The sequence below is a fragment of the Danio rerio genome, chromosome 6, assembly GCF_052040795.2.
Source record: "Danio rerio strain M-AB ecotype USA chromosome 6, GRCz13ab, whole genome shotgun sequence".
Lineage (NCBI taxonomy): Eukaryota > Metazoa > Chordata > Actinopteri > Cypriniformes > Danionidae > Danio > Danio rerio.
The window spans coordinates 42,046,961-42,069,750 of record NC_141026.1 but is presented as its reverse complement, the minus strand read 5'-3'; the positions used below and the strand labels follow the sequence as shown (position 1 = coordinate 42,069,750).

Sequence of the window (22,790 nt, the reverse complement as noted above, 5' to 3'; positions counted from 1 at the left end):
TTTTCCCATCTTTCTTTAATGTTCAGAGATGAATCCCCTTGTAGGTCCATCAGTGATTTATATAATTTGGTTATAGTTTTTGACATTGGTTCAACCATATAGCAGCTTTTATTTTAAAGTGTAAACTGGAACTGTATACTTGCTACAAAACAGAAGTGGTATCAACTTTGCTACACCCTATAGTAAAGTATTTTTTTTTCAAGTGTATCTGTGTTTGGATGTTACCATTTTAATACAAACAAGCGCACAGCAACTAACATCTTGAGATTTTAAACCGTATATAATAAATTATGAAAACATTAGTTTTAATTATAGAAAAAAAACACTGCTGCAGGTAATAAACTGTAGATAGATAGTAATAAGTAGATTATCCTTTTATTATACAAGAAAAGTTACTATACTAACATTTGTCTAAAAGTTATAACTTTTAAACGTTATGAGCAAAAATACAAATAAAATGCTGTAAACATGTCCACAAATTTCTTTCTAGTATACACGGCTTTACGGTATAAGATGTATGGCAATCTATTTTAACATTTAATAAATAATGTGTACTAGAATCACTTTTCATACTACTACTTTTTATTTTCTAATTTCAGCTACTAGTGTGTAAATATTGAATAAATAATAATATATAAAATATATCTTGATTAAGTAGCCTACAACTGTATAATAATAGGCCCTATATCTAAAAATATGCACTACTTATGAATAACTAGCCTACTATTGATGTTTCAATGACTGAACCCCGAAGAAGTCAATGTCTAGTTACTGTTAAAATAAGTATATATATATATATACTAGTTTCTATATTCCGTATAGTAAGCTCATTTTTAACAGTTGTGGAAAACATGTATGGAAGTTTTAGGGATAATCATGGTCACTGAAAACATTTTGTTAATATATTTTTTTATAACAGTGGATGCATTATTGAGATCAAGAACACATCCAGGTTCTTCCATGCATCCTCTGTTTTTGCAGTCTTGAGTATTGAAATTGAAAATAAGATTACTTAAAGTCTGCTTGAACTGGAAGCTGTGACTTTTTTTCATATTGTGACGCAGTACCTAGAGAAATTGAATGTTAAATGAGTAATAAACTGTGGGGGTGTCTTGTTTTTTCAACTTCTGTTTTTTATTGTCAAACCTGTCAGTTGAAGGGGCGTGGTTAAGTATGTTAACCACACCCAATGCAAACAAATCGATTTATTTGTTCTGAAACAGGGATTAAAATTGTTACAGTGTTGCTCTTTGTTCTTGGTGCGGTTCGTTTTTACACGGTAAAGTTTTTAAACGGACCAAAATAGCTAAAACAAGTCACATGTGAGTAAACTCTCCTCACATTAATCAGAGTTTTAGTGTTTATTTTGCAGAGTCCCGCTCCGCTGTCTTGAGTCCTTATGTTAATTTATGAGCAATAAGACATTATAGGCTTAGCGAAAATCTGTGCTTTAATTTTGAATGGAGACGCCCTAAATATACAGCAGAGGTAAGACTTTCTCAGACATGGCAGTTGGCTTATGCATTGTAGGCTTTACATTATAGAGAGTAATAACAGATAAACAAAAACTGCTGTTTGGTCAATTTTCCTAACTGATAAACAGCAATGGGTAATATTTCAGCATGCTTTAACTTGTATTTTGCATGAAACACACAATTACCGGTAGTAATGACATCCCGCCCTACTTATCATTCTCTCTTCATATAGCCGTATATATGCCCATTACATATCCATAATACACTGTGATATAGCCTGGCTCGGATCGAATTGCTTTCTCACTACAATCGACCCACTCCAGAGTTCATTTCAATCAAGCCGAGACCACCTCATTCAGGCGATCTCAGAGCGATTGTTTTGGTGAGGATCCGAGCACGATTGCTGGATTCACATATGCCAAACGAGCCGCGCTAACTGGGCAAATGAGACAGGTTCCGAAACAAAAGTCTAGGTGTGAAAGCACCCTCAGATTACTAGGGCAGAAACATTTTTTTTTTTAATGACATGCACAGATGAATAGCTCACCACAAAACTAGCAATGAGAGGTAACAAAATCAACTTGGTTAGTTTTAATTTCATGTGTACCTTAAGAGTGCATTTTGATGCACAGCTATTGTTTACAACTCTTTTAGTTAAAATTCTGCATTCTTGCGGCTGTACCTCAGGAGCCGAGGAACCCGACCAGATATTTTGTGTCGTGGGAATAAATTTCCAAATAAAACGTGGTAGTGGTCTGTAACTCTGGTGTAATTTGAACGGGGCCGGGCGGTCTAACAATATAGCGCTCCCATGTCTCGACATTATTTTGGAACAGCATTTCCTTTTTCTTATTGAGCAGCGGTACAGCCAGTACTCACGACTGTTACACAGGCTGAATGCATGATCAGTGCTTTCTGCAAGTGCTTTTTTCTCTTTAGCACAGTCTGTGTGCGCATCATCTGCAAAACACTCCTCAGAGTGTTTACCAACATGAGAGAGCTAAGGGAAGATGTGCTGTCTTTTTAGCTTGCATTAGAAAATGGCCAGTTCACTTTTAGGAAACCCACATCAGGCAAGTTTGATGTATATGGGAGTCTTTTTAATGCATCATAGATGCAGATGAAAAAAATATCTTTTGCAATATTGCCTTTTGATGTGATAATACCTCAAATGTTTACTCTTAAGCAGACTGGAACCTCAGGTTTAAGGCGGCAACATGGACGGCACTTATGTTTCATCAAAAGTCGCAAATGAAACTGACATGTAGCCTACAATCCTTGCACAACCTACAGTTTTATCTGTTATATCTCTATTTTGGTAGTACCCAGTTTAAACGGGAATGGTTGGGTAGGGTAGAAAATTCTAAAAAAAAACAAAACAAAGACTGAATAGACGGCAAGAGGTCAGGTGTGGAATAAAACCTGGCGGGAGCGGGACTAAAAATTTGTACGTGCGTGCAGACCTCTACTTGGAGTCATGGGACATGGGAAAAAGGTGCATATATTAAATGATAGAACGGCTTGCCATATTGCCAATGTTTTCAACTGCCTGTATATTACTGACAGAGCGGTAATGCCAGTAGAGGAAAACCAGCGCCCGCACTATTTGATTGGCCGATTCTGCTTGAATCAGGTTGACATGACGTCATCGCGAATATAGCGGTGTAGCGGAGTGCGCGCGACCATACTGTAATTGACCAGCGCTCGGTCTGACGCGTTTCTGCTCCATCCTCAAACACTGCAGTCATGGTAAGCCCATCATCTCAGCCGCACACATCTCTCATTTTCACTATAGAGCAGGCAGCGTCCATTAGTCATAAAGTCGGCACATTTATCAGTCATGACGTTAATACCTCAATCATCTAATAAAAAGGCGTTCAACCTCCGGCTCGCTAATATATGTCTTACATTTGTGTCTGAAGTGTATTATTATTAATATTATTATTCTGAGAGAGATTCTCAGCATATTTATTGAAAGATCAAACAAATTCTTCTGTTTCTATTCCATTTTTTCCTATGCCCTCCTCATCCTGACATGGGCAGTCTGACTTCACGGAGGACCAGATTTGTGGTGAGTTTCAAATGTTGGCTGTAATATTATAATGATGTATATTCGTCGAGGTTATAGATTTGCGTTTGTATTGCAGATGAATACAAATAAACGCAGGCCTGCACATCACTTTACACTGGATGACAGATGTGCTTTCAGATTAGCATTCACATGATGTGGTGTACAAACCAGTGGATAATGTGAAGCAGTCAGACCATTTTGACATTAGCATTTTTAATGTACATACTTCTGTTGTTAATGTTGGAGTCAAACAGTTTTACCGATGCGTCGCGTTTGAAGGACCGGAAGCTGCTCTGGAATGTGTAGCTGGAAACGCTAAAAGCATTCATGGGGACAGGAAAATGGATGGGAATCAAGCAGATAATTATGAAGTGATCTATTTAAATTAGTTTTAAAGTTAATTTAATGTAGTTGAAAGATGATGTGATGTTTTTGTTGTGGTCGTATTAGCAGGACAGAGAGCCAGGTTTGTGTTCACAGGGCAGTTCTAGGGCAGTGCGGATTTGATTCATCTCAGTGACTCAAATCTTTTGAATCATTCATTAAATAGATTTACTCACTGACCCGTTTGCAGGTTACATTGTCACACCCATAGACGTGTTAAAAGGGATAATTCATTAATAATTTGTTGGGGGTCTAATTTGATACCGAAGTTCCCCCCAATTGTAAAATTTAAATGTAACCTCACTATAAAAAATATGTATTTATTAACAGAACAACAGTGGTACTGGTATCTCGTAACAACAAGTACAGCAGTCTTTGTTAGACATTCTAACAAATGCATACAAATGCTTCAAAACAAAGACAAAATTAAAGGAGATTATAAAACAAATTTAGAAAGACGTAATCACTGAGTACCCTCAAGAAAATTCCAGAAGGAGCGTATGCGAACCAAATGCGTAACCTTTAAAATGTAAAGTTAAAGGAATGTCTTACAAAAAGGTAGTTTGATAAAGACTTCCTTTTACTGAGGGCTTATTTATGCACAATCACTTATGACCGCATCTGAACACATTTTTGCATGTATAATATTGCCAATTATGTTTTTTTTTTACCTTCTCTGAGTGTGCAAACAGAACAGCACATGTTCTACTTTGCACTTAAAAAACTGTAATAATAAATAAGTAAATATATAAAATACAATTAATAATAAAAACAACATTAAATCAAGCGTATCTTATGGTGCAAAAGTAAACTTACATGATTTTACTTTGACAAGGAATGAATGCAGACTTTTGGAAGGCATATGACACAATAACCATTTTATCTCGATCATTGTTTTTTCATAAACATCATGGAGGCCAAAATCAAAACAAAATGTTTTATTAATTGCACATCCATGGTTACTATTTTAGTGGACATGTAGGAAACTTGACTTCAAGTGATTGACACTTTTCTTTGAAATATAGCTGCTTATATCCATGTCTTGCACAGTAGGCCTGACAGGAACATTTCGACAAGCAGTGTTTTATTTTGGAGGCGATTAAATTATTGGTGGGGACATTTTAATAATCTGTGGATATTACGTTCATGAAGATTCCATCCAAAATTGAAAATGTTCTTTAACGTTGGACTTTAGAAAAAAATGATTTGAAGGTCTGAGGGTTAGTAAATTAACAGCATATTCACACAGTATCTTTAATTTGATCTGCGATCGGTTTGAAAGTTGATGGTTGCAAGGAATTGAATTATTGATTCAAAATATTTACAGTAACAATTGAAGTTGCGACAGATTTTTTCTACTGTATTGTGACAATCAAATGTAACCTTCCAAATATTATCGTTCCATGCATAATATTTTTAATTAAAAATTGGCATATAGGTGTTGGTGGAGGATGAACAGGAGCCTGGAGAGACTGAATAGACTAACATTTAATTTCACGGCAACTTTAAAATTGTTGCTTGAAAGTCTTATAAAGCTGTATTAACATTTATCTTCATAAGACTACAATAAATATGCAGAAAGGCAGTTTAAGGATTATAACCTTTTCTTATAAATAGGAATAAATATGTTTTTATCAGTTTGTCCATTATAAACTACTATATATTAACACTTTAATTGTGTGCATTTTCCAGCAATTTCTAATTGTGTTTCCTTAGACTATGATGAACCGCTCTCTGTTGTTTATTTAGTAGGAATCGCACACAAGACAGAACAATACTCAGTGTGTCATTTGGGACACAAATGGCTGTTGATGTAGTGCTGTGTTCTCTCCTTTGTCCATATATGGTTAATCACAGTGTGTGTGTGTGTGTATATGTGTGTGTGAAGTTTGACTCAGGGCGGCCCCGGGAAGAGCTGCATTCCTCTAAGCTGCTCTGCCAAATGCTGTGATAGTGATCTCAAAGCCTCTAGCAAGAACTACAAGCCTAATGATTTTACATCAAACTGTGCTTGTTGCTTTAGAATCAATATTGCTTTCTTTTTTTTCAGTCCACATAACTATCATTTTCTGCATCACATGCCTTTCATTCTCTTTCTCTCCCCATCAGAATTTAAGGAGGCCTTCCTCCTGTTTGACCGAACAGGAGATGGGAAGATCATGTACAATCAGTGTGGGGATGTGATGCGAGCTCTCGGCCAGAACCCTGTCAATGCTGAGGTCCTTAAAGTCCTGGGCAACCCCAGTAATGAAGGTCAGGCTCGTCTTGTGCTTCCCAGCTCTGTGTTATTTGTAAAAAACACTCATTTTTTGACGAATGCACTATGAATTCTGTTTTACTATTCTGGACTTTGTTTTAATGCTTTGCACTTGATTTGGTAACTTTTGTTTTTGTTTTGATGGTCCCCTTTAGACATTTTGTTGGCTATAAGTAAATATTTACATTTACATTTAGTCATTTAGCAGACACTTTTATCCTAAGCGACTTACAAATGAGGACAAGGAAGCAATTTACACAACTATAAGAGCAACAATGAATAAGTGCTGTAGGCAAGTTTCAGGTATGTAAAGTGTAAGACGCAGAACATTAGTAATTTTTTTTTTCTCTAATACAGTTAGCGGTGGAGCCAGAGAGGCAATTGCAGATTAGAAAGGAAAGTGGAGACTAAATAGTTGAGTTTTTAGACTTTTCTTGAAGACAGCGAGTGACTCTGCCGTTCTGATGCAGTTAGGGAGATCATTCCATCAACTGGGCAGATTGAATGCGAGAGTTCGGGAAAGAGATTTCTTCCCTCTGTGGGATGGAACCACGAGGCGATGTTCATTCACAGAAAAGGCGTACCAAACCAAACTGTACCGTACCACTTTTTCGGGACCCTTTCGAAAGGGTCCCAAACACAAGAAAGGGTACCAAAAGGCAGAGCTAGACATGCAGCTGAACACTATTGGTTTACAGAAGAAATACGTCATTCACTTACAACAAGCCAGTATGTAAACAAAGGACCCGCCATGTTTAAAATACACAACGAGAGATTACAGCGGAATTATATATTCATATATCATCGTCCTGATGAACAGTCACACAGCCATGGAGTAGAGCAGAATCTACCCTGTGCCTAGCAGTTGTTTTTACGAGTCAGTCTGACGCGCGATCGGTTTCGCTGTCTTCCTTGTGCTCGCCACGCGTCTAACGTTGTATCTGAAATAACAAACTTCTTGTGCTGATAATAATAACGCGCGCTTGATTATTGACGTGCTTTGGAAACCCGATCCCGTTAGAAGCTGACAAACGCGAGAATGACACATTCAGAAAGAAAAGGACAAACACGAGAGTGGAAAAAAGCTGGGGAAAAAAAAGAGCACGTTATTTCGTCAGCAAACGTGAACAAACTGCCTTGTTTTAATTATTATCATCACCTTTTGGACTAATATGAACTGGGAATGATGGAATTACTCTCTAACAGAGGCAACAAGACATGTGCTGCTAAAAATTACAGACACAGATGAGAGGTTTTCACTGACTGTAGGCTATACTTAGTGTTGTTTTGAACCTAATTAAGAACGAAATGTATGATGTGTGTAGTTTTTCTGTAGTTGGTAACATATCGGAGACTGTAAGGGGCTGTATGTGTTCATATATGTTCATTTATTTATTTATTTTATTTAATTACAGACGTTACAGTAGGCTATTTTGCACTGTCATTGATCTGCAGTTATAATCAACTCCTGTTTATAGAAAAGTTAGTAAACATTTATACAGAAATATTTATGTGTATAAAGCATCTGTTTTGTTAGAAGTGCTTTTAATGTTTTTTGAACGACCTGTGCAGCTTTACTGTAGACATTTCCTCTAGCGAGAATGATGTGACTGAAACTTTCTGTCTTACACCACGCCCACCAAAAGGGTACCCTTTATAGTGGATACGCTAGCCTGATAAAGGTGACCCGTACTGACCCGAACCGTACCGTACTGTACCAGTCAGTGGAAACGAGCCGTTAGGTTCATTAAAGACCACTCGTGCTGCTGCATTCTGAAGCAGCTGAAGATGTTTGATAGAGTTAGCTGGAAGCCCGGCTAGTAGAGAGTTGCAATAGTCCAGTCTATGCAACTATATGTCATCTAGCAGTCAGTACACTCCTAAAAATAAAGATGCATATAAAATAAAGATGGGTTTTCACAGTGGTTCTCAAACTCGGTCCTGGAGGTCCTGTGTCCTGCAGATGTGTCCAACTTGCCTTAACACACTTGCAAGGATGTTTAGAAAGCCCTGTAAAAGCCTGTAAAAAATAAGTAAATTTTCAGTAAATTAAAGTTTCTTTATTTTAAAGACTGTGGAGTATTAATAGACTGTCTGCTTCATATTTGCCAAAATATATATTTTTTTGATTCTCCACTTTTTATTGAATAACCACTCTACTGACTCTAACTTTGCAAGTATGTCTGGTTACCTTGAGCCTAGCAATCTATCAATGCTGTATTATTGTTTTATTGACATTTATTTTTTAATGTTACTTGTAGTCAGCTGAATGTTTAAAGAGGACCACCAAAATAAAGTATCTAAAAGCTAGTGTAATTAAAATCTTCAAAATGAGATTTTTTAAAAAAATTTCAACTTATAAAATGGCATATTAATAATCTAATTATGTATTATTTTTTTCTAAGTCTCATTTTATTTAAGTTAAAATTAAAACACGGAAGAGAATTTGTGATTGATTCTTTTTTGCTGTAATTTGCTTTATTATTATTATTTTGGGAAGTTATTATTCATTTTAAACCAAACTTGATACTTTAAAGACACTTCTGTCTTATGACAATAGTATTTCTTTCCCTCTGATAAAATGTTTGTTAAACTAAAAACAATGTTTAAAAGCCCTTCCTTGTTTATTCAATGGCATATTTCCCTCAAAAATGAAAAGTCTGTCTTCATTCACTCACCCTCATGTTGTTCTAGACCCATATGACCCTTTCAATTGCCCTGATCAATAAGCTGTTCTCCTTTCCTTCATTCTGACTGATAAAAGCAATGCTTCTTCTTTAATCAGTTTAAATGTACTCGGGTCCACTTCAGATATTCCCACTGATTTAATCTACCTGTGTCTTTATCTTTTACACTTATAATTAAATTATAAAGAGATCTAGATTAAAACTGGATTAAGTTGAGAATTAAATAAGTGATCGTTGTGTGCGTTTTTACTCCTTAGATATGAACATGAAGATGCTGGACTTTGAGCAGTTTCTGCCAATGCTGCAGGCCATCGCTAAGAACAAGGATCAGGGCTCCTTTGAGGACTTTGTGGAGGGACTGCGGGTCTTTGACAAAGAGGGAAATGGGACGGTGATGGGTGCTGAGTTGCGACATGTCCTCACTACACTAGGTAAAAAGTCACAGCCTGTTTTAAAATACAGTACAATATTTCTTTGATTACCCCCAAAGTTTCTTCCTCTTAGGAAGCATCTAAGATGTTTTTACTTTTTCTCTCTGAGAGCTCTATTATTTTTAAAGTGTCTGTTGATGTTTGTTTTAAAAATAAAATGAAGTACAAGGGAAGGTTTGAGAAGAACCGTGTGCAGAGATGTATAGTAACGAAGTAGAACTACTTCACTACTGTACTTAAGTACTAAAAGGCAGTATCTGTACTTTACTGGAGTATTATTTTTTTGTCCTACTTCCACTTTTACTTAAGTACATATTTTCCATGAGTTTAATACTTTTACTCCGATAGATTTTTTATGTGCTGCATCGTTACTCGTTACTAGGGGTGTCAAAATGATTGATATCAGTTCATTAATAGACCGTAACCGGTTATTACGTGATGACGTCATTTATCTCCTATGCGCGATGTCGCAATACTATGGCGAAGGACGGAAGCGCGAGGACGAGGCGGCACAGCATATCAGCCGCTAGTTTACTAATAGGGAGAAATGTTGTAAAACTTCACCTCTGCCTATCTCTCGCTCTTTCACTTTGGACATTTGACCCGCTGGCCAGTTTGTAAGGTAACTTTTCCCCTCTTCCTAGCTGTTAAAGCTGTGGATCCAGACATGAGCATGCCTAATGTGCAAGTTTTCTCCACTGTGTCTTATTACCTGTGAAAAATCACGTATTTTCCCCGCAATGGGTGAACAGCGCTTATATTTCTAAAGCCCTTTCCGTTAAGGAAAATAACCAATCATAGCCGTGTAAGACCCGCCTGTCAGCACTCAAAAAGCAGGCGGGATAATATTGACATGAGTTTATTAGCTGTAAATGCTCGTGCTGTCTTCTGTGCATGAGTTTTGTTTGATACATCCAGAAAGAGTGTTTTCTTTGAGCAGGTCAAATTGAGGGCACAGTTCGTATATCTGACTGCTGTATTAAAGGACAAAATTGTATTACAAAAAACCCTTTAACTGTCACACCAAGACAAAAGCAATAGAATTTTTTTGATTGCATTTCTTAACTCCTAATGTCGCTAGTTAACACAATAAGTGCATTTTTATTCAACACATCACATTATTTCTAAAATATCAGCCTCTACCAAATGGTTGAAATGTTGGTTTATGGTAAATGTACCAGAATTAATAAATATACTACAGAAAATATGAACTGTAAGACCAATTTAATTAAAAACATAATAAAAATAAATAAAAATTCATACTAAATCATAGCCATAAGCCATACAATATTTCAGATTTTCATTTAACACAGTAAAATGCAATTCCTGTTTTTTTTAAATAAAATCTAAATCAAGTGAATTAGTGAAGCAGGATTTAGTTTGCTTGTTTAGTTTAGTTTCACGAGTGCTTCCAGAAGACAGAACTCCTGTTTATTGTGGTATTAACCAATCAAACTTCAAAACTCCCAAAGTGTGAGTGTGTCTTTGTGTGTGTGTGAGTGAGAGTAAATAATGTGTGCGTAAGAGAGAACAAAAGTGTGCGGGTGTGTGTAAGAGAGAGAGAGTGTAAAAACAATTGCAACCTATGTAATGTCCCCACAATTCACAAAAATGTGTGTGTGAGAGAGAGATAGAGAGAGAACTGTGTGTGTGAGAGTGTATGAATGTGTGAGAGTGGGGAGAGAGTGTACATTTAGGTGTGTGTGTGTGTGTGTGTGTGAGAGAGAGAGAGAGAGAGAATGTATGTGAGTGAACATGCTGAATAATCTCATCAGTGAAGGCATTTTCTGGTAAAAGGGCCTGACGATGTGAGTTCCTGTACCATAGAAACTATTTACAGAGGAAAACAGTATCATAAACCATGTTTCTTTTCGTTCTGCTAAATCAATTACCCCAAAAAAGATATTTAAAATAAACAAAATAATTAGTGTAATAATAACTACATTACACAATACTTGTACTTTTACTTTCAGTACTTGAGTAGTAAATTTTGAAATAAACTACTTGCAATACTTAAGTACAAAAAATGTTGAATACTTTTGTACTTCCACTTAAGTATGGTGCTTAAAGAGCACTTCTACTTCTACTCAAGTCAATTTTTGATAAAGCACTTGTACTTTTACTTAAGTATGGGTCTCTAGTACTTTATACATCTCTGCGTGTGTGTAGTTCAAAGATAGGTCAAGTAGGCATGCAATAAATAAGTCGTATTGTATTGTATTATTTTGAATTTTGCCTGTATTTAATTTAGCTGAAGGAGTAAAATTAAATCGCCATTGTAGTAGGATTTTATTGTGTTGTTGGAATTATGTTACATATACTCTTGTGAGAATAAATTTTTTAAATAGAGTACTATTGACAGAAATAATACTAATAATATCTAAAATCAGTTAGCACTTAAAATGCAAGTAAAGTTTTATAATATAATAGTTTACATATATATTAATATATTTATCATAAGTTTGTATATTGCCATTGAAATGTAAACGCAAACTAAATTATACTTAAAGGTGCCATATAATGAAGTCTGGAAATACACTGACATAGTTGAATAATAAGAGTTTAGTACATGGAAATGACATACCTGAGCCTTAAACCCTACTGTAATCTCATGTACTTCCTGTTATTGTAAAATCTCTGTGAAAAACAAGCCAATCTGAATGAAACACAGGCTTTTATATTTCACATGAGATCATTAATATGTACACCCCAGGCTGCGTTTGATTGACCACAACATTTGCGTAGTGAGATATGATTATCTGTTTATTATTTTTAAACTTATCTTAGCTTTTACAAAAAAATATTTTTTAGAAACTATGAATGCGGGACTCTTATTTTAGAAATGAGAGAGTCTTTAGAGAAAGCCATTCTGCGAGCGTAAAACAAGCAGCCAATCACAAAAACGCGAAATGTGTTCACAGCATGTCAGAATCTGAAACGTGTATATTGTGAAATTTGCCACATGTGTTTGTAATGAGGCAACACTACAGATATATGTATGTTTGTAACAAGGCAACAAACACATATAAACTGCTGAGTATAAGTGTTTAATGCATGTTTATGCGTTGTGTCATATCACTTAGCTCTTTCTGTGTTTTTTTTCTGGAGTCAAAGATCAGCAATAAACTACAAAAAGTCATCTGTTTATGCAAAGGTTGACATTAACACTTGCCAATATTTTATATGCTTTAAAGATTCAAAATATAACACAAGATGAATTTCTTTCAGCTTTTTTTATTGAGTAAACCATCATTTAGCATATCCACAGCACAACTCGGTAGCAAACAAAGTTTTCTCTGGTGGCTTAAAGATACCTCGCTCCTTCTCCTTCTAGCTAAAATAAATCTCTCTACCTCTTCCGCTGAAAAGATGAATAAGACAATATTTTTTAAAAACTGAGGTATGATTACTTTGCATGTGTGTATTTCAGAGCTGTGTGTGAGCTTTAGACATTAATATTCATTCTGGTTCATATGGTCAAATTTGAGTTTTTCTTTCTGGAAGTAATTTGGGTGGGTATAAATAAGCATATAAGCCATTGCTGGAGAATTTTCAAACTAAGCAATCAATGAACTTGCCTCATACATGCACTCTACTTCATTTATATTAAAAATATCATAAATAAAATCGATTTATTTTAATGCAGGTGAGAAGATGACAGAGGAAGAGGTGGAGACGCTCTTAGCAGGACACGAGGACGCTAACGGTTGCATCAATTATGAAGGTACAATAACACACAAGGTCTTTTTCTTCACTGAAGATCAAGACCACAGTTGTAGTGTCTGCGTTTAATCCATATGCCTTTCCTTCCGACAGCATTTGTGCGCCACATTATGGCTGGTTGAGGAGAGGGTACGAATAGTCCTCAGTTTGTTTTTATACATTCTTCTCTCCTGCAGCTCCCTCTGCGTCCCCTGGCTGTAGCCTAGCATGTAGCATTTCTGCATGTGCCTAGGTGTCTCCTGACTACTATTGCCTTTATTGAGGCTGTGCCGGCACTAACACTAGTGTAAAGCTCAGTCATGCCCAAACCAGTAACACCCCTTGAACTTTAATCAGTGAAGCTAATTACTTCTAGCATATTTAAAGTCTAAAATGGAACTAGGAAAGTGGATTCAGATGGTCCTTTCTAGAAACTCTTACAATACGCTCTTCTGTTACTTTAGTAGGCTTTGTAGGGAGGTGTATTGTTGATTCTAGTTTGCAGTCCTGTCACATTGCTGTTCCTGCTTTGTCTCTTTTCTGTACTTGTGTATTTAACTGTTCTCTCTACATGCCTTTATAAGGTATGCTAACTCATTTCTTTTAGGCCTGGACAATGTCTCTTCCTCCCCTTTCAAATCATCCAGGGGCTTTTGCATTACACCTCCTTTTAATGCAGGGAAATGTAGTTTGTCTGAACTACACCTACAGTCTATTTTTGCGCGTGATCTGATCTGTGACTGTTTATAAGTTTAAGTATGTTGATATTCATGGCTACATTTAGTCACCTTGGGATTATGAGGTTCTATCTTACTTTTTTTTATTTTGTCAACTTTGACGTTACACATTCCCACTCTGGTAAATTTTATTTACATTATATATTTGTTTTTGATAAGTTGTGAATAGTTTTGAGATTCTTATATAGAAAGCAAAAAAGGTACTTTCTGTAAAGTCAAACTGTTAACTTGGTTGCGTTTTGGTCACATATGCACTGAGATTTTATCTATGCAACCTCAAGATATATTTGGGAGCATTTGTACGTGTGAATAATTGTTGCCGTGCGACCAGTTTTTAATGCAAAATGTTCACCGGATGAGCAGACTTAGGAGACAATCACGCAGAATGCATCTTTGCACCTAAAAATGTGAAATGCAGCACTCAGGAATAGTTTAAAACAGTCATCCCGTCAACGTTCAACAGTAAACAAATCCTGCAGTGCAGTGCTTCAAGCTCTTCTGATTGGCGCACTGTTCTAGAACTGAACGCGAATGGATTGGTTAATATCAGCTGTCAATTATTCAGTCAATGCTTTCTGTCTTCAGGTGACGGGGGTACAGCCACGAAAATGTAATGCATTGTAGATGAGGGGAAAAAAAGCACAGACAGATTTTGTTTTAAAAACTACTTAAAGTTACAAATAATGACACAGCTGATTAATGATACACTCTTCGAAAAGTGAATAAGACTCTTAAAGCCATTCACTTTAAAGTCTGTGTGATGGAGTTTTTAACAGTGTCACTGAATCTACAAATTTTGAGTGCGAGAGGTTCTATATAATCCTTCATTTAAAGGCCAGGATGATTTCAAATGCAATAAATCTGTTAATATAAAACTTGTAGTAACAGTGCACATAAATCTTGGTGGGTGTGACTAAATTTGGCTGGTGCGACCACATTTTTAAAGTTAGGAGCACCAGTGCTACTAAGCAAAAAAGTTGATTTTGAGCCCTGATGAGTGATGTTCGGTTAAGTTTATTGAATAAAGGTATTAAAAATGAAAAAAAAATAAATAAAAATAAAAAAATTTCACACAAGGTGCACTAAAATATGCATCACATATGCAAATATAGTTTTAATAAAAATAATAGTGTGAATTGCTTTTTTTTCATATATTTCCCAAAATTATGTTTATGGAGCAAGGAATTTTTCACAGTATTTACTATAATATTTTTTCTTCTGGAGAAAGTCTTATTTGTTTTATTTCAGCTATAATAAAAGCCAAAAAAAAAAAAAAAAACTTGGAGAAAATATTGATTTTAAGGTCAATATTATTAGCACTCTTATGCAATTTTTTTATCGTCTTGTCTACAGAACAAACCATCTTTATACAATGACTTGCTTAATTACACTAACCTGCCTAATTAATCTAGTTAAACCTTTAGATTGCACTTTAAGCTGAATACTAGTAATAGTATCTTGAAAAATATCAAGTAAAATATAACATGCTGTCATCATTTGTTTTGAATCAGTAATGCAATACCTAGTTCCCCTTCGGTTGGGGAACTTCAGTGCCATGAATGGGAGGATTCGGATCAGAAGCCGCTTATCTGGAGAGTATTGAACGGGCCAATGAATGAAATTAATTGGCAGCGTAAGCTTGCGCAGGTGTGCGACATCTGCAATTATCTCAGCATATAAGCACACCTGAAGCCAGCAGACGCCATCCTTTTCGCTTCAGATCCTTTCTGAGTGAGTCGATGAGGGTTCCTCTTGCTGTTCAGCACTTCAGAGCGAACGAGTGTGTCTCCCGGTCCAGAGTGGGTCTTCGCGGTGGCAGACGGTCGAGCTGGGTTACTCCCTTGCCTGCGGTTCTTTGGGTCCGGTCCTCCAGAGCGGTGCGTATAGTTGCAACTTTCCTAAAAGAGCAACACAGTCGTGCAGCACGTCCTTTTCAGGATGGCGCTCCGACTGTGCGTTTCTGGATGCGGGGGTTTCCTGGCTCCGGATGATGGACACGATCACTGCATTGCATGTTTGGGGGTCCAGCATGTTAATGCGGTGCTCGCGGGCGGTTCATGTCGTCATTGCGATGCCATGACCGTTGCACAGCTAAGATCGCGGCTAACTTTCGCAAGAGAGCGAGCCACCCCAGTTGCCTCCTGTTCTAAAAAAGCAGCGGGCGCTCGGGCAGATCTGAGGGTTTCAGCGGGAGCTAATCCGCCGCCCACGGGCTCGCGGACCTCTCGCTCCTCACGGCGCTCCATCCAAGCTTCGGGTGGTGAGAGTGATCCGTCTAACCAGATGGTAGCTCTCACACTCGCTGACACCGGAGATCAGATGTCCTCCGCGGCATCGGAGGGTGGGCTTTCACTGTCCGACGAAGATCCGGACCCGCTCGCCCCCTCCGGGCAGGTGAGCGCTGTCAAATCGGATCCTGAAGCGGACATGTTAGCCGTGCTTTCCCGGGCTGCTTCGGCCGTGGGGTTGGAGATGGTTTATCCCCCAGCTCCGCGGCCGGACCGACTAGATGGGTGCTACGTAGAGGACCAGAAGGCGAAGCCTTCGAAGCCTCTCGTCCCCTTCTTCCCGGAAGTGCACAGTAGGCTCACGCAGTCTTGGAGGGCACCTTTCTCTGCCCGTGCTGCGAGTGCCTCCGCCCTCACCGCCCTTGACGGCGGAGCTGCCAGGGGGTATGAGGCGATCCCGTCAGTGGAGCGCGCTATCGCGGTCAATCTTTGTCCGCGCGGCGCCTCTACGTGGCGGGGTTTGCCCCGCCTCCCGTCCAAAGCCTGTAGGTTGTCTGCCTCCCTCGGAGCCAGAGCTTATAAGGCTGCGGGCCAGGCTGCTTCTGCTTTGCACGCGATGGCCACCTACCAGCGCTACCAAGCGCAGGCGCTGGCCGAGCTGCACGAGGGCGGGTCCAACCCAAGCTTATTACATGAGCTGCGCACCGCGACCGACTATGCTCTTCGGACTACTAAGTCCGCCGCGTGTGCGCTGGGGAGGACGATGTCCACACTTGTGGTTCAGGAACGCCACCTCTGGCTAAACCTGGCCGATATGCGCGACGTTGACAAAGTTCGCTTTCTTGACTCGCCCATATCCCAGGCTGGCCTGTTCGGCGACACCGTCGGTGAATTCACCCAGGAATTCAAGGCGGTGAAAGAGCAGTCGGATGCGATGGGCAATGTCATCTATCGGCGTGGCCGTAAGCCCGCTCCGCCCGCCGAGCCATCCACCTCCGCTGTTCCTCGCCGAGGGCGCCCGCCAACGAGTGCTGCCCCGCCCCCGCCTGCGCCTCCGGCCAAGCGGGCGCGGCGTTCACCTCGAAAGCAGGCAGCCCCTCCTGCCCAGGGCGCCGTTAAGTCCGGTAAACGGACCGCGAAGCGTCCCTGAGACAGGCCATCCGGAGAAGAGGAAACTTGCTCTTTCCCCACTGGAGGGCGGGGCCCCGATAACAACGGTACTTTTCAGTGCCACCAAAACATCAGTAAAAGAGCACTTTTCCCCTTCCCCGGATGTGACTGCACGAGTTCTGCCAGTCCGGGACGCGCTGCCTTCCGGCTCGCAGACTCTACGTGCTTCGCCAGTGGCTTACGAGCGCTGGGGGGACGGTCTCCCTTCCCTCAGCCCTCCAGCCCCCTCTCCGGAGTCAGGGTGCGGAGCCAGAACGAATCGCTCTCCTCCAGCTTTTCCGCGGGACCCTCGTGCTTCCCGGATCAGCACACCCACTCCGCGCTGCCCCACCGCTGGTACGTCAGCGATTGTAGCGATGACTCCATTAGCGAGGGCTCTGCCTGCCTGGTTAGCGCGGGCCAGCCCCTCGCGGTGGCTCATACGCACAATCAGACTCGGTTACGCGATTCAGTTCGCGAAACGGCCCCCCAAGTTTACGGGCGTGTATTTCTCCAGGGTCAACCCCCTGTCCGCCCCTGTCTTGCGAGAGGAGATTGCTGCCCTCCTGGCGAAGGGTGCAATCGAGCCGGTTCCTCCAGCCGAGATGGAGAGTGGGTTTTACAGCCCATACTTCATCGTACCCAAAAAGAGCGGTGGGTCACGGCCAATCCTAGATCTGCGCGTTTTGAACCGCTGTCTGCACAAGCTGCCGTTCAGAATGCTCACGCAGAGGCGCATTCTCCAATGCGTTCGTCCTCGGGATTGGTTTGCAGCCATAGACCTGAAGGACGCGTATTTCCATGTCTCCATTCTTCCACGCCACCGCCAATTTCTGCGGTTTGCGTTCGAGGGTCGAGCGTGGCAGTACAAGGTCCTCCCCTTCGGGCTCTCTCTGTCTCCGCGGGTCTTCACCAAACTCGCGGAGGGTGCCCTAGCGCCCCTTCGGCTCGCGGGCATTCGCATACTCAGTTATCTCGACGACTGGCTGATTTTAGTCCACTCGCGGGAGCAATTGATTATGCACAGGGACGAGGTGCTTCGGCATCTCCGCCTACTGGGGCTTCAGGTCAACCGAGAAAAGAGCAAACTCGCCCCCGTGCAGAGGATTTCTTTTCTCGGGATGGAGCTGGACTCGATCACCATGGTAGCGCACCTCTCCGAGGAACGCGCTCGCCTGTTGCTGAACTGTCTGAGGGAGCTCGACAGCAAACTAGTGGTCCCACTGAAGTTCTTTCAGAGGCTCCTGGGGCATATGGCATCCGCAGCCGCCGTCACGCCGCTCGGGTTGCTCCATATGAGACCACTTCAGCACTGGCTTCACGATCGGGTCCCCAGACGCGCATGGCACGCGGGCACACACCGGGTCTCGGTTACTGCGCTGTGTCGCCGCGCCCTCAGCCCTTGGAACGACCCCTCGTTCCTACAGGCCGGTGTGCCTCTAGGACAGGCGTCCAGCCATGTTGTTGTTTCAACAGACGCTTCCAACACGGGTTGGGGGGCCGTGTGTCGCGGGCATGCGGCTGCGGGCCTCTGGAAGGGTGCCCAGCTGCATTGGCATATCAATTGCCTAGAGCTGTTGGCAGTGTTCCTCGCTCTCCACCGCTTTTTACCGGTGCTGGAGCGGCAACACGTGCTAGTCAGGACGGACAGTACGGCGGCGGCGGCGTATATCAACCGCATGGGGGGTATGCGCTCTCGCCGCATGTCTCAGCTCGCCCGCCGTCTGCTCCTCTGGAGTCACCCGCGGCTGAAATCGCTGCGCGCCATTCACGTCCCAGGCACGCTCAATCGTGCAGCCGATGCGCTCTCACGACAGCTGTTACGCCCTGGAGAATGGAGACTCCACCCCGAGTCTGTTCAGCTGATATGGGCGCGATTCGGGGAGGCCCAGATCGATCTGTTTGCTTCCCCCGAGAACGCTCACTGCCAGTTGTTTTTTTCCCTGACCGAGGGCTCTCTCGGCACGGATGCACTGGCCCACAGCTGGCCTCGGGGCATGCGCAAGTATGCGTTTCCCCCAGTGAGCCTGCTCGCGCAGTTTCTGTGCAAGGTCAGGGAGGACGAGGAACAGGTTCTGCTAGTTGCGCCCCTTTGGCCCAACCGGACCTGGATATCAGAGCTCTCACTCCTCGCGACGGCCCTCCCCTGGCGGATCCCTTTGAGAGAGGACCTACTCTCTCAGGGACAGGGCACCATCTGGCACCCTCGCCCCGATCTTTGGAACCTCCACGTGTGGTCCCTAGACGCGAGGAAGACTTAGGTAACCTACCGACTGCGGTGGTTAATACCATCACTCAGGCTAGAGCCCCCTCCACGAGGCGCGCCTACGCCCTGAAGTGGAGTCTATTCACTGAATGGTGCGTCTCTCGCAGAGAAGACCCCCGAAATTGCCAGATTAGTGTTGTGCTCTCTTTCCTTCAAGAGAAGTTGGACAGCAGGCTGTCGCCCTCCACTCTCAAGGTTTACGTGGCCGCCATCTCCGCTTATCATAGCGCGGTAGCTGGCGGCACCGTGGGAAAGCATAACCTGGTCATCCAGTTCCTTAGGGGTGCTAGGCGAATTAATCCATCTCGCCCCCCTCTCATGCCCTCTTGGGATCTCGCCCTCGTTCTCACGAGTCTGCGATCCGATCCCTTTGAGCCACTCGAATCAGTATCTCTAAGATTTCTGTCCCTGAAGACAGCTCTGCTGGTTGCGTTGGCCTCCATCAAGAGGGTCGGGGACCTGGAGGCATTTTCGGTCAGTGACTCGTGCCTGGAATTCGGGCCGGATTACTCTCACGTTATCCTGAGACCCCGCCCCGGTTATGTGCCCAAGGTTCCTACCACCCCCTTTAGAGATCAGGTAGTGAACCTGCAAGCGCTGCCCCCGGAGGAGGCAGACCCAGCCCTTTCTTTACTTTGTCCAGTTCGCGCTCTGCGCATTTATGTGGACCGTACTCAGAATTTTAGATCATCTGAGCAGCTCTTTGTCTGTTATGGCGGTCGGCAGCAGGGAAGTGCCGTATCGAAACAAAGATTATCCCACTGGATTGTGGATGCCATTTCACTCGCTTATTCGAGTCGAGGTCAGCCGTGTCCCCCGGGAGTACGTGCACACTCCACTCGGAGCGTTGCATCCTCTTGGGCGCGTGCACGCGGCGCCTCTCTAACAGACATCTGTAGAGCTGCGGGCTGGGCGACACCCAACACATTTGCAAGGTTTTACAATCTGCGAGTGGAGCCGGTTTCCTCAAGGGTATTAGGTAACCCTTTGGTGATTGAGGAGACAACTCGGTAGGGTGTTGAAACACGCTTGCTGCGCCATTCTCCCTAACACGGAGGTACGTGCGCCTTTTTTATCTGTCAGTAAAGTTCCCCGTCAGGTGAGCCCTGCAGATTCCTCCGTGGCCCCCAGCACTGACTCAGCGGAGGAGTCACTTGCTGGCCCACTACGTTGTAGGTCTGCCCGCTGGTCAGCCCGCGTTTTGGGTATAGGTGCCTGCTATGCGTGATCCCCACTAGGCGATCGCATATGCTTATTCCGCCACGGTTAAGTCCCCCCCCTGGGCGGACCCGTGTCTTCCCTCTCCGCTAACCACTCTTTGCTATGCGTACTCCCCCTTTTTAGGGCTAGTCCATAGGTAAATTCTGCCATCTATCCCCCCCTTGGGTAACGGATGGCCTCCGCAGCGTCCTCCCTATCGGGATTGCACGCTTCCCAACGTACTGTCGTATTTCCTAGAATTATCTAGATGCTCACGACTTCCCAAAAAATATAGCTAAATCCGTAAAACTTCTGTTGAAGTAGGATAAATTAGGGCCAGGGACACGTTGGAGGACCGCGCCCCCCATGATGTGGGTGCGTCACGCTTGCTTGACTATCTCCTCATCGGGGGTGTTGGTAAGGTGCAGTCATTATGGCGCTTTCCATATTCTCCCATTCATGGCACTGAAGTTCCCCAACCGAAGGGGAACGTTCGAGGTTACAGAAGTAACCCTTCGTTCCCCGAGGAGGGGAACGGAAGTGCCATATTCCGTCGCCATAATGACTGTCCCTTAGCTGTTTGAAAGTCTCTTCAGCTTAAAAGGATGGCGTCTGCTGGCTTCAGGTGTGCTTATATGCTGAGATAATTGCAGATGTCGCACACCTGCGCAAGCTTACGCTGCCAATTAATTTCATTCATTGGCCCGTTCAATACTCTCCAGATAAGCGGCTTCTGATCCGAATCCTCCCATTCATGGCACTTCCGTTCCCCTCCTCGGGGAACGAAGGGTTACTTCTGTAACCTCGAACGTTCACCCACTGGGTGTCAAACTTCAGTACTGCACCTTTAACTAATGCTTCAATTAATATTTTGTAAGATAGAACATCATTATTCCAAGCAGAATGTGCTAATTATTATTATTATTATTATTTGACAAGTTACAAAAATCCCCATTTACAAATTTGAGAGGGTTTTTTAAAGACTCTGGACCAAAAAATATGTTGCACATGTAAATTAGTAGGAATAGCAAAAAATACATTGTATAAGGGAAAATGATTGATTCTTCTGTTATGCTTAAATTTATTAGAATATAAAGTAAAGGTTTTGTGAGTGCCTTACTGTGATGTATATCAAACATTTTGATAACTTTTCATTAGTAATATGTATTGTTTAGAAGTTAATTTGGACAACTTTAAAGGGGCTTTTTAATCAATATTTAGATTTTTTTTTTTTTGTTAACCCTCAGATTCCAGATTTCAAATGGTTGTATTCGGCCAAATAGTGTCCTATCCTATCAAACATAATATTAGTGAAAAGCAAGATTTGTTCCTAATATAATTTTTGTGCAAAATCTCAATATGTAAAACAGCTTAGAATGCAGGCAGAAGCCTATAATTCCAAGGGGCCAGTTTGTTGATATAACAGGTTGAATTTTCTTGGATTACTGTCTCACTAATTCTTTTTTTATTTCTCTTCTACAGAACTCGTAAGGATGGTCATGAGCGGTTGAAGAATTCAGACACATTGATTTTTGTCCGTTATTTTCCCCCATTCATGTGATTCTTCATTTCCATATTTGCTTTTTTAATTATTTGTTCTTTATTTTTTCCTTAAGTGCCTTTTATCGTGTTTCTGGAGAATTATGGCTCATTTCATTTCAAAAACGTCAGTTGATCTCCAATTGGGTTTGCTCGAATACCTTCCATTCAGCCATTGCATTCATTCCACCCATCGCTGTACTCGTCCATTATTTGTCTTAAACTGTGAGGGCCCTTTTGATCGTCTCCTAATGTATTTTTCTTTTTAAATGATCATATTGTCTAATTGTTTGTGTCATTTGACATCCCTCTTTATTGTCCGCTGTTCATCATAATAAATATTCAGATTGAAGTTTGATTTGGTTGATTTCTTAGAGCTGTGGGTGTATAGTGTGTGTGGGCAGCCTTGTAGGGCATTGTTGCAGCACTTCCATTTTAGTATTTGACTTAAGGAACGCTGTTTTCTTTCCCTCAGTAAACATTATACAAGACAATACCAAATTAGGAGTATGTTTGGGATTTGAATCTGGATGGGGAACGTATTACTGCAGTGCCTACATGTTTTAAAGGGCTTGTGTTTACCTAAAGAGACAAGATAACTTGGCATACTAAATTAAACCTAAAGGACAGCCTAAACTATGATGGTATGTATTATATAAATTAA

At 41.7% G+C, this 22,790-nt stretch overlaps 1 protein-coding gene across 3 annotated transcripts; it reads left to right on the top strand.

The window, feature by feature from the left end:
• The first annotated feature begins 3,159 nt into the window (after positions 1–3,159).
• Positions 3,160–22,478, top strand: myl6 (myosin, light chain 6, alkali, smooth muscle and non-muscle). Of its 3 annotated transcripts, NM_001005955.1 has the most exon segments (7): positions 3,160–3,224; positions 3,519–3,546; positions 6,040–6,183; positions 9,132–9,305; positions 12,952–13,029; positions 13,122–13,157; positions 22,070–22,478. In NM_001005955.1, coding segments are annotated over 6 exon segments (456 nt in total). In that variant the 5' UTR covers positions 3,160–3,221; the 3' UTR covers positions 13,151–13,157; positions 22,070–22,478.
• Positions 22,479–22,790: the final 312 nt, after the last annotated feature.